This window comes from Lutjanus erythropterus, chromosome 19 (genome assembly GCF_056507025.1).
Source record: "Lutjanus erythropterus isolate fLutEry1 chromosome 19, fLutEry1.hap2, whole genome shotgun sequence".
Taxonomy (NCBI): Eukaryota; Metazoa; Chordata; class Actinopteri; order Lutjaniformes; family Lutjanidae; genus Lutjanus; species Lutjanus erythropterus.
Genome location: NC_139335.1, coordinates 30,990,976 through 31,006,996, shown reverse-complemented (window position 1 = coordinate 31,006,996; position 16,021 = coordinate 30,990,976). Strand labels below are relative to the sequence as shown.

The window sequence follows — 16,021 nt, the reverse complement described above, 5'->3', positions numbered from 1 at the left end:
TTTCTGTAATCTTGCTGACAGACATGTAAATGTCGATGAATGTGAACAAACAGGAATTTATCCCTCTTATATCCTGCCTAACTTTAGTGGATTATAAAATATCATGAATGGAACTAAGCAACAAATGCTCCGGTTCAAGATGAGACAAAACGTGCAGCCTCTACCGGCAGGACAAGACGAGTGAGGAGACAACAGTCAGTCAATAAAATAATTTTTTCAAGGTTTTTCAAAAATGTTGAATCAAGATGTCCTTGACTATACAGTCACAAGTGTACACAAAAAATGTAGCACACGAGACATGGACAGTAGCTCCAGCCCCATTGATAACTCACACACACATGACTTAAAGCATGATCAATTAGAGCAAAGGTCCCCTCCATGTTTTAAGATATGTAAATACTCCTCTTGGAAGAACGGTTTGTTTCTATGGGTTTTTTTTTCCCACAAAAAAAGTTGTATCACCTTAAATTCTTACAATGACATGTGCGCTTTCTCCCTCGTTGAAAATCCAGAATCTGTGAAACTGGGCCGTGCTTGGTTTCCAAGCTAGTTATGATGTCACAAAATCCTGCTTGTTGGTGACTTAAAGGGACAGTTCACCCAAAAATGAAAATTCATCAGCACACCTGTATGCTGATTGAAGGTTGAGTTTAGTTTTTAGATGTATGGAAGTGAATGGTGACCAGTTTTCAAACGGAAAATGATAATAGAATAAAAACATGTAATGCCTCCATACAGCTTGTCTGCTGTAATCCAAGTCCCTGAAAGCCCCACCTTGCCAAACTGACTAAAAGAAATGTTATCATGTTTGAAATATCATCATGTTTTAGCCTGAATCTTCACTGTGGATCTTTAGCTTGGAGCCACATTCACGTTCACATGCACACTGTCTGAACTGGGTGTGTGTGGCGTGACAGTGTGCAAACGGCATGTCGAGACTTGCATTATGCCAGATTAGCATGAATGGAGGCATTTTATTTTATTTTATCTTATCTTATTTTCTCCTTGTTTTTTTTTCCATTTGAAAACTAGTCACCATTCACCTCCATTGTTTGGGAGATTCTGCAACACTGCTTTCCTGTGAAACTCCAGCAGTGTTTGTGAACTAACAAAACAAACCTGACCCTCGATTAGCATGAGGGTGTATAAAGCAATAATAAATAAATATGAGTCACACCACTGAAACGTGTTATTAACCACCCAGCCAACCAGCAGCTGTACTGGACTTGTACAGAGCATGTACTTTAGCATTTAGCAGTTCTTTTAAGTAATCTAGTGCTTTCCAAATGAATGAAGGGTCAAATTCTGATAGTGAAACCAGACATTTCAAGGCAGCTGTGACACATCTATTGTGAATGTATCTACAGTTTAACAGCTGCTTCTTTCACACAATAAATATTCTTTGGCTGCTGTGCATCACAGTGAGTTGCAAATACACTGTGGCCAAACTGCCGACAGGCTGTTGATTCTTACATGCACAACTTGATCTCTTTCCAGTGTTTTTCTTTACTGTTAAGAGAGCAATGTGAAGCGACCTCACTTAAATAAGGAGTACTGCAGTCCAAATAGGAAGTTGGAGCCATAGATGCTATATTAAATCAGTTTTGATTGTAGATTTTTTTGATATAGTAGATCATTTAGATATGTTTAGATATTTTATCACAGATGTCTCCAGTAAAATAAAATAACAACACAGTGAAAATATGTCATTTCCAAGGGATTAATTAAATGTTTTCTTCTCGTTCATCATCTTTTAAATCAGATTGAATTACATCAACAAATCCATTATTAATGACAGCCTCATCATTGAAATAGACAAGTGAAAACTCATCAATAATGCTCCATAACACAGAATTACTTTGATACACCACACAGATAACTCATGCTTTAGCATCTTCTTGAATGCAGCCTGTGACTGGAGGCTAGCAGTTAATTTTCAGGACCAACAGGAGAGGATTCAGGACAACTGCTGCAGAGAGATTTACGATGTAATGACTTGAAAAGCCTGCTGTGTCTCTGTCAGCCACTCAAGGGTGGTGACAACTCATTAATATGTGACAGGTTGGCCCTCTTCCTCTGCAATGGCATGATAATTTTCTAACTGTAGACCTGGAGCCACCTACTGCTTATCTTAATGAACCGACTCCTACTAATTGCATAACAGTAGTGTGTGGAAACAAGCCTTTATTTTTCTTTTGCGGATTTACTTGAAATTCGGTTACAATTTGTGATACATTTAGACAAGACTAATGATACATGTTCTTTTTTTGTTAGTTTAAACTGGAGGATTCTCCTGTGCTCTTTCACAGTTTTTATAACACAGAAGAATAAAACAGCAGAGCCATACAAAAAAACAATGAACACCCAAGGGAAAAAATACTAAAATGACTAAAATTGTTATAAACACTCCAGCCATAACACAATAAAAAAAACTAAATAGAAGATAGTTTTTATGAGCCCTGATTACATGAGCCATTCTACAGAACTGATTCAAAGTCAGAAGGTTAAATATAAAATAAAGTAAAAGTGCATTTTTCAATTTTCTTAATTTTCATTTTACATCCAAGGTGCACATTTTTTTTTTAATAATTGTACAGTTAATTCTCATTAATTCTCAATTAATTTGACCACTGAGATGAATTTAGATCTAATTTAAGACAACCGAGTTTTCCTTTAGATCTCACTGTTATCTCAAGAGGTGATCATTTAAGACACATTTAAGATGAGTGCAGTGAGACAAAAAAAAAGAACATTTTAAGATCTTCAGTTGAGCTCAAATTCGTCTCAGGCTGAGACGAGACAGGCTATTTCTCAAGAGCCAAATTTAAGAAGTATGAGAAAATGGTCAAAGTCTCAAATTGGTTTTAAACTGAGCTTGTTTATGTTCAGGAGATACAGGCTACACAGAGACAAGATCTTATTTTGAACTTTAATTTTGGTTTTCAATAGATCTTAGTATATTTCTAAGATTTGCACACTTACATGCTCTTAAAATTTCTGTTTTGGTTGTGGTACAGTGCAGTTTGCACCAGTTCGGTTGAATGGCCCATAGTAACTCTTACAGCCCTAAGTCAATATATTCTTATATATAACTTTACTGTTACTTTAAAAGTCATTTAAAAATCTCTAACTCACATGTATGGTCATGACAGGTTGATAGGAGTCTGACATTGTTGCCCTGATGGTAACCTCATCACTGCTGTAAGTGAGAATGGGAACATGTGCCTTACATCTGATAAATGTTCTCTCCGTCTCATTATACATCTTACAATAAAGATCATAATCACACTTTGTGTACTTGTCAAAGACTCCTACTGCGTACCAGTTGGAGGACAGGTTGAAATCATAGGGCACAGAGAACATGACGGCGATTTTCTTTGTGCACCTCTTTGTCGATTTGTTGTGGAGATCATAAGTGAAGACGCCAACAGCTCCTCGAGCAGATTCTGTAGTGTTGGTGAAGAGCGCCATATCAGATGTGCCAGGGGCAATAGTTGGTGGTGCAGATCCACTTCCGCATGTAGTGTAAACACTGTGACAGGGGCGACAGAAAAACCTTGATGATCTGAGGAGAACTTATTTCAATAGAATAGTCATTCCCAAACACTGGATCGGGACCCACAGATGGGTCACAGGAGATTTTATTTGGGTTGGCATAAAAATTGTTAAATTGTTTATTCACAATTAATTGATCAGTTGTTGAAAAATAGTGATCTGGCAATAGGTCCGTGCGCTCCACTTGTTTTCACATTTGGACCTATTTTTCAACTAGTGATCAATCTGGGAATCATTTTTCCATTAATCATTTAGTTGTTTGGTCCATAAAATGTCAGAAAATCAATTACTCAAACCGATTAACTGATGATGAAAATAGTTGGCGTTTCATTTGTGCATGAGCACAAATTAAGTCTTACCAAGATTTATCAGTAAGGTCTGTTGTGGATTTGGTTTGTGACGGTTTGTCGTTCTTCAAAAGTGGATCCCCCGGGGGAAAAACAAAGAAAAAAGTTTGGGAAACAATGCAACAGAAGACACAAAATTACCTGGGATTACAGAGAGTGTAGTTATGACACTCATTTGTGATCTTGACGCACTGGGGATCTGTTGGAATCAGTCCAAGAATTGTTCCGTCCGCTGTGATAACAGTCTCAACCGCCACATAAGCCATGATGGCTGTGCAACAGAAAGACCTGTTCAGACACACCATGCACAAAACAGTTCTGATTTGAGTTCATTATGCACATAAAAAAGGGGGAGGGAAGTCATATAATTTCAAAATATGTGATGAATGAAGTTTGCATAACTTAAGCAGTGACTATTCAAATTTAAGAAATTAGAATCAGAGAAATTTGATTTAAAATAAAAAAAACACTCAAATGGGTTAATAAATTGTGAAAATAGTAGACAAGTAATTTAATAATCGATTCATAATCAGTTATTCGATTAATCATTGCAGCTCTAATGTTCAATAACAGTAATCTAAAATATCACATATAATAACGATATTTAAAATCCTGAAGAAATATAAGCATTACGATCCAAACCTACAAGCAGCAGCACAATGAGAACACCGGCTTACTTGTCAGAGTCAGATCCTCAGACCTACCTGACTGGTCTTACGTGGGATAAACTCCTCTGAGGAACAGCTGGAAGTCCTGACTGCCAGTTACTCAAGGGGTCCCCTTTTTATACAGGTGATGGAGGCCAAAACCTGTTCTTCCAAACACACACACACGCACATACACACACACACACACAAAACAAAACACTGTATGTGTTGTATACAAATGCACACATACATTTAATCCATACCATTGAGTGATGTCTGTTCCAGCTCTGTTATTGCTTCAGTACGTGTGCCAATTTATACCCTGTAGGAACATGGTGTACGTGATGAATGAGACTCCACCTATGGAGACCGCAGAAACCTGATGGGTGGCCTCCCTGAGGGCCCTCCTACCTGACTCATGAGACATGCAAAGCATTTGTCACTGCCACACAATCAAACAATCAGCCCAGTGCTCCCTCCATCTTTTAAAACAGTATATTATCTTTACTGAATAGAATATTTTGTATAGAATCTTAATATAAGTGAATATTAAAAGGGACAGTTCAGTGTAGAGTTGTCTCCCTTCTCTCTGATGCAATGGGAATAAATGACACTGCGCTTGTTGTGCTCAAAGCAGTTTAAAAAATACAGGTGAATAAGTAAACAGTGTCTTTTTCCAAAAGTTATGACCCAGTTACTCACTTATAGTGAGCATTCTCATGTGTGTACTTTCTCTTAGAAAGAAAGAAATTCTGATAGATTCTAAAGTAGTTCCGCTGAAAGAAAGTAGTCCCCACATGAAACTGCTCACGACAAGGTGTGTGTGGATTATCTTGAGTAATCGGGTCAGGATATTTGGAAAGAGACACTGGTTTTGAGTTTCTCAAATATGTGTTTTGTGTGTGCGTGTGTGTGTGTGTGTGCTTTGAACACCACAAGCTGAATGCTTTTAAATTGGCGAGGAGGCAAACATCTCTATAGCTGATATCTCCAAAACTCTGCAACATTCGGCCAACTTTCCTCGGCCCATGCAACACTCTTCCATCAAGTTTCATGAAAATCAGAGCAGCGTTTGTTTGTTATTTCAGTAATCCTGCAGCACAGTAATTCCAGACAGTGAAGCTCAAACATCCAGTCCGTTCTCATTCCAGGTCGTCAAAAACTGGCAAGTGGTCAAACCCCTTAAGTGTCTCACACAGACAAGATACTCTAGAGCAGGAGTGCCCAACCAGTCGATCGCGATCTACTGGTAGACCACGGACTGATCCCAAGTCGACCGCGGGGGGTGTAGGAAAAAATGAAAAAAAATAAATAGATAAAAAAATTTTCTGTGTGTTATATTTTGTATTAAATGTACACTACAGCCTATCATGAGCCCTTGCCTGCACACCCTATCAGTATCTTAAACACGTCCACAAAAAAGTATTTAAAAAAAGAGAAATAGAAAAAAGTAGGTCACCTTTAACCTATGGTAGTGTGTAACATGCATGACAGGAAGTTGACAGCTGTCAACAGTAGCTAGCAGCTAGTGATCAGAGCGGTCTCCTAAACGTTAACATGGCCGAGGGGAAACGAGCGAAGACCTACCATTTTCACCCTGAATGGGAGGAAGATTATTTTTTTGTTTATTCTCATTCAAAGCCTGTTTGTTTGATCTGCAATGCAGCGGTGGCGTTGGCAAAGAAAGGGAATCTGGAGCGGCATTTTTTTTTTTAAGATATGTTTTTGGGCTTTTTTGCCTTTATTGGACAGGACAGCTGAAGAGCAGACAGGAAAGAGGGTGAAGAGAGGGGGGATGACACGCAGCAAAGGGCCGCAGAGAGTCAAACCAGCAGCCGCTGCAGAGGACCAACAGCCCCAGTACATGGGGCAGATGCTCCACCAACTGAGCTATAGGGCCGCCCCTGGAGCGGCATTTTAAAACGGAACACGGGAACTACGAGAGGGATTTCCCTGCAAAAACCCCTTTACGCACCACAAAATTGCAGGATTTGAAAGCACAGCTTGCAGCACGGCAGTCAATCTTCACCAAACCAAAGACCCAGACTAAGGACGCAACTATTGCTTCCTATCGTGTCAGTCACATCCTTGCTAAACACAAGAAGCCATTCAAAGACGGTGATATTGTGAAGGAAGCCTTTCTCGAGGCAGCGGATAGCCTTTTTGACGACTTTAAAAATATAACAGAGATCGTGAAGGCCATTAAAGAAGTGCAACTCTCCCGCAATACTACTACAAGGTAGTGATGTGTCGGTCGCGAACGATCCGGATCTTAGAGCTGGCTCTTTAAAGTGAACGACGGGAACCGGCTCTTGATTGGGAGCTGATTTGTTTTTTTCTCCTCTTTTTTTCTGTTAAAGTCGCACATGATTGGTGGTGTGTGTGTGTCCACACAGAGTAGAAGGGGGAGGGGAGGGGTTATAGACACACAACACAGTGAGCACATAAGCAAGTGGGAGGGAGACGGGAGAGAACATGCGCTACAGACAGAGACAACATGCTTGAAAGGTGAGAAAATACACTCATTTGAGATGAACTGCGCCTCGCCTGGAAAGTAGACGAGATCAGGCGGCCGCAGCAGGAAGTGGAGACGAAAATCTACAGTCAAGTTGGACAGTTTTCAACAGAGTTAAGAGAGAATAGAGGAAGAGACCACCTGTAGGTTACCTGTAGTCTGCAGACCACGTTCATAGCTGAAGAAATAAAGTGTGTTCTTTATCGCTGATTGAAGTTAAAATAGAAGAGATCCCCCTTCTGATACATGTAACATCTGTTCTTTTATCTGCCTTGTAAAACCAAGTCATTTATAAGTCATATATATAATCTTTATTATTATCAGACAAAATATCTGCTTGTTGACAGATTAAAACTTCACTGCACAAGAGAAGACTAATATATCCGGTGTTAAATATTACAATTACACAGAAAATTAGTAATTAATATAATATGTGGTGTTTGTTGTCAAAATTAAACACTCTGCTTAATATTGTAGTACTCTCCTCCATGTTGAGTATGTTGAATATATAAATAAAGCCATATAAATAATAAACATTTGATATAATGTATGTTTTTTACATTAGTAATTCATTTTACATTATTTTGGGTAATAAATTAATGATTAATTAATTGAGCAACAAAATATCTGAGGAGCCACTTGGGAGCCGAAAGAGCCAGCTCTTTTTAGGGAGCCAAGCCAAAAGAACCAGCTCGCTAAAAAGAGCCGGAATTCCCATCACTACTACAAGGTGATGTGAGGGAATGGCTTTGGATGTGGAGGAGCAACTGAGGAAGGATATTGACGCGTGTGAGTGCTTTTCCCTCCAATTTGACGAGTCGACTGATATGGTGGATGTGGCACAATTGTGTGTTTTCATCAGGATGGTTTTTGAAGACATGAGCGCCAAGGAAGAGCTACTCACCATTTTGCCATTAAAAGGACACATGATGGGCCGCACCAGTGGGTTCATTGCACTGTGCAAAAAAAGTGAATCTTTCCTGGATATCCTGAATTATCATTGTATAATTCACCAGCAAGCGTTGTGTGGAAAGATGTTTTAGAGATATTTTGGCCAGATTTATGGAGCTGTTGCCTGAAATCAAGGACTTCCTGAAGCTTTTAAAACATGAGGATTACCATACAAAGCTAGAGGACTACCAGTGGCTTTTAGATTTATCTTTCCTCACTGATCTCACTGGCAAGCTCAATGAACTGAACTTGGAGCTGCAGGGTAAGGGTAAAGATGTAGTCAACATGATGAGTTCAGTTAACACGTTTAAAAGCAAGCTACAGCTGATGTCGAGCAGGCTGCACCGTGGTAACCTGCACAACTTCCCTCACATGCAAGCAGAACTACAACGTCAAGGCAAAGGTGTGACACAGCTTGACAGTGTGCATTATGAGGAGCATGTTCAGAGCATCTCGTCAGAGTTTTACTGACTTTGCATCCATCGAGCCTGTAGCCAGCTATATGTGTTATCCATTTGGTGCAAGTATTGATGTTGGTGACATTGCCGCCAAAGTCAAATCACTTTTCGACTTGGAAAGCTCTGCTCTTGAGGATGAGATTCTGACATTGCAAAATGACATTGAGATCAAAGCCAGATCAACATCCGCTCAACCTGGAGAGCATGTAGTGTTCTGGAAACTACTGGTGGAGGAGAAGTATCCCAATCTCAGAAGATGTGCCTTGAACCTGACAGCTCTTTTTGGATCAACTTATTTGTGCGAGTCTGCTTTCTCGCACATGAAAATCATGAAGTCCAAGTACAGATCAACAATGACTGATGACCACCTTGCAGCGTGCCTACGCCTTGCAACCAGCTCCTACACTCCTGACTACAAGCTTCCTCCTCCCAGTGTCAGGTCTCCCACTAAGGTAGGAGGTGATTTCCTTTTTTTCAAACTCAGGGATCTACCTGTTTTGTATCTGGTTTATTTTTCTGTTTAGTTCATATTAAGGTCAGTTATGGCTATTGCTCATCATGCAGATTGGCATTTGTGTGTGTGAGAGAGAGAGAGAGAGAGGAGCAGAGAGAGAGAGTTTGTGCTATAGTGCACTATGCAAACTGGCAACTGTGTGAGAGGAATCTGTCTGTGTGTGTGTTTGAGGGAGGGAGGGTTTGCGATGTGATGTCTAGTGGTTGTGTGACGACAAGAAAATGTGTAGTGTACTGCAGGCTGGAAACGATGTGTGTGGGTTTGCAATGCTGACACTGGACTGGTAGATCTCAGGAGGTTGGCTACTTGAAAAGTAGATCTTGGGTCAACAAAGGTTGGGCACCCCTGCTCTAGAGTATCTGTAGGAGATGGACCAATGAGCAAGAAAGCTTTTGTATGGAGTCAAACAAACACCAGATTTTCATCCAGAAGACCAGGGTTTGTATCCTGTGTGAAACCAAAACATTATTAAAGATACAGAACATTATTTTGTGTTTTTGTTTCTCCATTATGTCTGTTTTGTTGTATATTAGCTGTACCAGTAATCAGATTTGTTAAGAAAGGTGCTATACCAATAAACATTATTATTATTATTATTATTATTATTATTATTATTATTATTATTATTATTATTAACACAGGCAAAAAAAGAGTTACTTTAGAAAAGATCTATATAGTCACTCACACACAGTATTTGACATGGCTACATTACTAAAATATTGCTCAGTTACAGGTAGAAGTACTGGTGTTAGAAAAATACTTCAGTAAAGTACAAAGTGTCTGTCACAAAACCATTTACTTAGTTACTCAGTATCAGTTACTTTTTAACCACTGCTCACAGTCACATCTACAAATTTTGTGCATTTCATTGTTAAAAAGGCTTTCAGTGGGTTAATCATTCATAATTTATCTTTTTTTCCTCATTTTTATTTTATTTTATTTTTCTCATCGTTATTTTGAGTATTAGTAACTTTTAATCGTTGATGTCACTGTCACCTCTCCAAACTAGGGTTGCAAATTTTACACGTTTTTCTTTACCAATAGTTGTAACACTAACGATCAATTAATCATTAATAATTTATAAAATACTAAATATTTTTAAGGTTTTGATTGTTTTTTGTTTGTTTGTTTTTGTAATTTTAAGTTTTTGTTTCCTCATTCAACAAATGTCTCCACCAGACAAAACAAAGTTGATAACTGGTTAAGTAAACAGCAATTAATCAATTAAAAATCAATCATTAATATCCTTACTCTAAACCTGCTGCTGCAGCTGTGGTGTTTTGTTTTGTTTTCATCTGCATGTCCTGGTTTTCATTGGCTTGTTGGTGATCAGATCACCTGATTGGCTACAAAAATGCAGATGAAAGGTTTGTATATTAATTCAAATTGTGCTCAGTACTCATTTCTGAATTTAGAATTAACTAAGTAGATTACGTGGTATAATGAGTACAAGTAGAGACCATAAAAGTACAGACTTGAAAATCTTGTACTGAAAAGTACAAGTAACCAAAAATCTACTTAATTACAGCCATTTGAGTATTTGTAATTAGTTACTTCCACCATGGCTGATTACAATGTATAAAATAAATTCTTAAAGAAATCACAGAGGTTTTTGGGGATATTGATGTTGTAGAATCTAAGGAGGACAGCTTCACAGAGCCAGATATTGATTCCAGTTGGTATTTTGATGAGGAAGATGAGGACTTTGAGATGGAAACAGAAGAAGTCCAGACTCATGATACCAATCAGAGAGACCAAGAGACCGAGAGACCAAGAGACCAGACCAAGCTGAAGGTGATGTCTTCACCTTAGTTCAGAGTAAACTATGACACTTGGTCTGGATGCAGCCCTTTGTAAGGGTTAATCAGGCCTCTGGACACATTTTAAAATGGTTAATATCATATATTCAGCCTTTGTATTAATTCCATTCAGTGTAACAATATTAGAATGTTAGAAATACTGTGCATACAGATCACAGGTCAGCAAACCTGATTAGACCTCAGTGATGTCCTGAAGATGTGTTACTGCACAATATTAATGTTTGTTCATGGTAGAAAAGTAAGCAAGTGCCAGGTGTCATATTTCAACAACTAATAAAATACTTAACTGACATTAGATCAGTTATTATTTATTAGTCAGTTATTATTATAGAATTTGTAAAACTCATAGTTTAAGGTTTTTGTTGGTGATTTCCTGTTTTATTTTGTAGTTCTTTCCTTCCCACTTGTTTCTTACTTTAATTCCTGTCTTCCTGTCAGACCCTAAAATGCAAATGGAGGCGAAAGCAGAAGCAGGTCAAATGTATTTTAATAACAAAAGAATGTTCCACAGATTTACACGAGACTGGCTGAAAGAAGAATAAAAAAAAAAGTAAACAACTCCAAAGAAGGCAAAAGTGGAACACAAAAATCTATAAATGCAGTTAAAAAATAAAGCATAAATCCGAAGCACAAGGGCTTGACACAAAAGGAAGATGATGAAACAGAAACACAAGGATTAAAGAGACAGGAAATAATCAGACACAAAGGATCAAAAGACAAATGATCAAGCAACATTTCAGTAATTGGTTCTCTTAATGCAGAGAAGGTGTTTGAATGGTGTTATTTGTTTGCTATATTTTAAACATACTTAAATTTGGCAGTCACTATATCAACCACCAACAACCAAAAATGCTAATGGTTTCATATAATCCCCTTTTCTATCGAGTGTGATATAAGGCACAGACACCCCCTGCCCCTTGAATTTGTTGAAATTATTTCAGAACCACTTATTCAAGAAATATGAAGGACAGATACAATATATAACACATGAAATCTCATGTTATGTTGATGATATACTTTTCTAAACAGTATCAACAATTAATATTGCAGATTTATTGAATTTTTGACGCATTCACTGAGGCAATGTTCATCACAATGTAACCATCATCATGAGTCATATTTTTACCATCTTTTATTCTACAGCATATCAGTTTCTATCACACAGCAGTTAATACTAAAAAAACAAAAACAGACATTTTGGTCCATTCTTGGTTCTGTATGCCTGAGAGAAAATTTATTGAAATTACACAGTGTGAAAATGTCTCATAGCTGAGAATTGACCCTTTGCTAAGCCCCACCTCCAATAACAACTGTCCAATTATAGCTTAGTAACCGTAACTAGAGCTGTCAAGCACAAGCGCACACGCCTGGTGAATGGATTAAACTCTGTCTTCATCTGTGCTAACTTAAGCTGCGAACGTTAGCATGTCTGGCTAATTAAGACTAGCTTACTAGCTGCAGTAACTTTACCTCCAGACAAACTTGTTAGATGCCACTGCATCTGCATTTGTTCTGCGGGGGTTTGAGGAGGAGGATGTGAGCTGATGTAGAATCAAAGTCGGTCAACGATGATGCTTCTCTCTCTGGCTCAATGTCTCAGATCTAAACTGAGTTAGCTTAGCTCCTATCCCAGCTATCTTCTGTGACTGCAGTCCAGTGCCTGCAGGAGAATCTACATTTTATCACTTCTCAGTTCTCTTATGTCAGTTGTCGCTCACTTCCACCTTCAGGACAGTTTGGTAAGAGTCCATCATTGATGCCATGACCCTAACTCGATCATTCTTGTGACTCATACAGGAACCACCTGCTTTGCTTCTGACAAATGAGCTGTCTGTGTCGTTGTACATGTGATGATAAAGATCATAATTACACTCTTTGCTCTCGTCAAAGATTCCTATTGCGTACCAGTTGGAGTACAGGTTGAAATCATAGGGCACAGAGAACATGACGGCGATTTGACAGCCTCCCTCAAGCTGGCGTAGAGCCTCTCAACAAACACGGCACCCTCGTACTCCGCCGCCGGTCATCTCCAACCTGGCAGTCTCCATGTCTACAATCATGGCCCGACAATCCAGAATCCAATCCAGAAACTGGACCGTTGCCCGTTTCCAACGCTTCTTGAAAGAGAAAGGAATCCCTTTCCACTGTAACGACAACAAATCCAAGCTATTCAGCCTCCATTGCCGCTGTAACAACCACGCTGAAAAAAACATCCCATTGAACATGTTTCCATGTTGACCAGACAACATTACAGCACTCTGACAGCCTTTCAACAAAAGTATAATTGCACCTTGACAGCTTATCTAAAGTGTAATTTAGGTTCTAAAGATAAATGATCAAATTGGAGAGTAGCACTCTCATTTTATAATGCATAATATAATGCAATTTACATAAAACACTTGAGCCGTTTCTCAATATGCGTTCTTCTCTGTACTTCTGTCCTTGTGTACTTGAGAAACATCATCATTCTCAGTCCAAGTACTGTTCCAATTCAAAAGTCAGCATCTCACCAAGTACAGTCAAATACCCAGATGTGTTCTTGCCTCGCCCGTTTTATCCAGGATGCATCGGGTGGTGACTTGTGTGGACTTATGGGGCAGCCATGTATCCCAGAATGCATTTCGCAGCAACAATGGCAGAGGAGAGGACCCACAACTTTAAGTTACAAGTGTCGAAATATTACTGTTTTAGTACCATGGAATGCAATTTTAAGATTATTTTATGTGAGAATGTAGACATTATAACTTAGAATCTGTGGTTGATTCATCACGATAGCGCGTAGTTTAAAATTTGCTCCGACGTTTTCGGAGATGTGTCGTCCTGCTAACGGCTTAAACACTTAAAAACAAATATGAGTTAATTTTGACTTAGGAAATCTCCACATTACTTTACATTCACAAAGATCAGATCATGATGTTGATATTGAGGCCAAAACGCACTAAAGGCGTCTGACGCTCTCGTGTTGAAGGGCACCCATTGTTCCAAACGGCAGAACGCGCACTGAAAGCAGCCGGACGCGCGTCACACTACCTTGACGCTCTGAACTTGTTTTCATGGAGCGTCAGATGAGGAGCAGAGCTTTTTTCCGCACTCGCAAATGCGTGTCTGGGGAGAGTTCAATGGGATAAAAAGACATGGACCTGAGGAGGGAGTGCTGATGGAGCTGCAGCTCCACCTGAAACAGGTACATGGTTTGCCTCATCCTCTTCTTTATATTGATTCAAGAAATAAATAGATGCATAAAAGCAACCTTTTCTTAAAATACTGTTTGTTCTTGTTGTCAGCATTTTAAATCTGAAGCCTCCAATATGCGATAGAAGATTTAATTTGACGCTTTTAGTGCGTTTTGACCTTTATTCATGTAGGTGTGTTATAAGAAGCAGAACAACTGTTTTCTGTGTCCCTCTGTTCATTTCTTTTGTTTCTTGTTTTTTGCTCTGATTAATAAATGCATTCTTTGATTTTGAAACAGTAGCCTTACATTCTTATTAATTAGACTCTATGAAATGTTATTGACAGTGTTAACTATCAATCATTATTAATCAGGCTTCTGGACACATTTTAAAATGGTTAATAGCATATATTCTGCCTTTGTATTAATTCCATTCAGTGTAGAAAAACACACATTTTCCTGTAATGTTTAGGATGATCCAGAATTGAGATAAAATTGCACCAAATCCTGTGGATGCTCTTCTCTTCAACTGTGAAACAAATGATCAAGTAACTTTTCAGTAATTGATTCTCTTAATGCAGAGATTATTGATCATGTGGAGTGGTGCTAAATCTTTGCTGTATTTGAAAACATTTACTTTTGGCAGTCACTATATCGACCACCATTAAACAACCAAAAATGTTAATGGTGTCATATAATCCCCTTTTACATAGAGATACAGTATATAATAGAAAACAGAATAGAAAAAAATGAATTCTCATGTTGATGATATATTATTTTAAGCAACTTTTAGCAGCTACCAAAATGTGACATCTGTGTAATAAAATATAAAAGCAGTATTTTTTGTACATACTCAAGCAGAAAGTGAACAGTTGACATCCTGTTATGTTTGACTCTATCATGGAATTTACTCTTCCCAGAAATATTACAAAGTGAGAATGACAACACTTTCACAAGAGGACTGATACTGCAGATTTATTGGATTTTTGACACATTCACTGAGGCAATGATCATGAGTCATATTTTTATCATCTTGTACTTTACAGCATATCAGTTTCTATCACACAGCAGCAAAGAAATACTAAAAAGCCAAACAGACATTTTCTGGCAGTTATTCATGAGAACTGGGACAAAACTGTAATTTAGTGGGTTTTGATTTTTACATTACTTAACTCTGCTCTACTTGAGTTTAAACCATGGATTAATCTTTGTAATATCCTATATTTTTGTCTAATTAAATGTAGAGCCAACATCTAACAGGATTGACAAAATATTATTTTTTTTTATTTCACCACATGGTGGAAGTGAGCGGCAACATTTTTTGTAAAATGTAGATGTCAACTTTGTCATGTAAAATCTGACAGAGTTGACATTACTTTCATTTCATAGCATAGTCACAGTGAGAATCCACTTTATGTTTTAGTCTTCTTAATACCAATCAAAATACACATTTACACATACAGGGATACAGAGTTGACATGTTATGGCTGAGACACATCTGATAACAATATTATTTAATGAATTTGTCTAAAAATAGTAAGTTGACCAGTGCTTCAGCAGTGTTTCCACCTTTTTTAAACCAGGAAGTCAGACAGGGGTCCTTAGGGTATAGCTGGCCCTTTTCTGCCCAATTGAATAATGTTTTTGTAAAAATCTGACAGAGTTGATGGAAATCTGGGACACAACATTTAAGCCTATGTTATCAGTAGGTTTTGTTAGTTTTAGATTTTGAAGGCTGTTAACACATTTTTAAATTGTTTGAAGTTGTGAATTGTTGTCTGAGAAAGGAGTGATTTCTGGCACAGAGCAAGTTTATAAATTAAAACAAATTAGGCTGAAATATTTCATAAGTTGAAAAGTATTTTTAAATATTTTTAGTAGGATATGGTTTATCTCAATTCTCAAGAATGGGTGATGTATTATCCATCAACACAGAACCTACTGCAATTTTTTTTTAGTAAACAAATTGTCAGAAATGCACAAGTTTGCCATTAAGTACCTGCAGGAGAATCTACATTTTATCACTTCTCAGTTCTCTTATT

General features: G+C 38.0%; 1 protein-coding gene across 2 annotated transcripts; it reads right to left on the bottom strand.

Moving 5' to 3' along the window:
- Positions 1 to 2,612: 2,612 nt before the first annotated feature.
- LOC146310111 (uncharacterized) lies at positions 2,613 to 4,752 on the bottom strand. Of its 2 annotated transcripts, none has more exons than XM_084745169.1 (3): positions 4,607 to 4,752; positions 4,044 to 4,190; positions 2,613 to 3,532 (listed from the first exon to the last, which is right to left on the bottom strand). In XM_084745169.1, the coding sequence occupies exons 2-3, from the start codon at positions 4,166 to 4,168 to the stop codon at positions 3,127 to 3,129; spliced, it is 531 nt and encodes a 176-aa protein (XP_084601295.1). In that variant the 5' UTR covers positions 4,169 to 4,190; positions 4,607 to 4,752; the 3' UTR covers positions 2,613 to 3,126. The 2 variants fall into 2 exon arrangements, with proteins under 2 accessions (XP_084601295.1, XP_084601296.1); XM_084745170.1 differs by having other exon boundaries at positions 4,580 to 4,731.
- Positions 4,753 to 16,021: the final 11,269 nt, after the last annotated feature.

Bases quoted from the DNA above. Each gene is read 5' to 3' on its own strand.
- LOC146310111 (XM_084745169.1), bottom strand. From the start codon at position 4,168: ATGGCTTATGTGGCGGTTGAGACTGTTATCACAGCGGACGGAACAATT. The intron at 3,533-4,043 runs GTAATTTTGTGT...CCCCTGTCACAG, and splicing joins TACACTCTCTGTAATCCCAG to TGTTTACACTACATGCGGAA.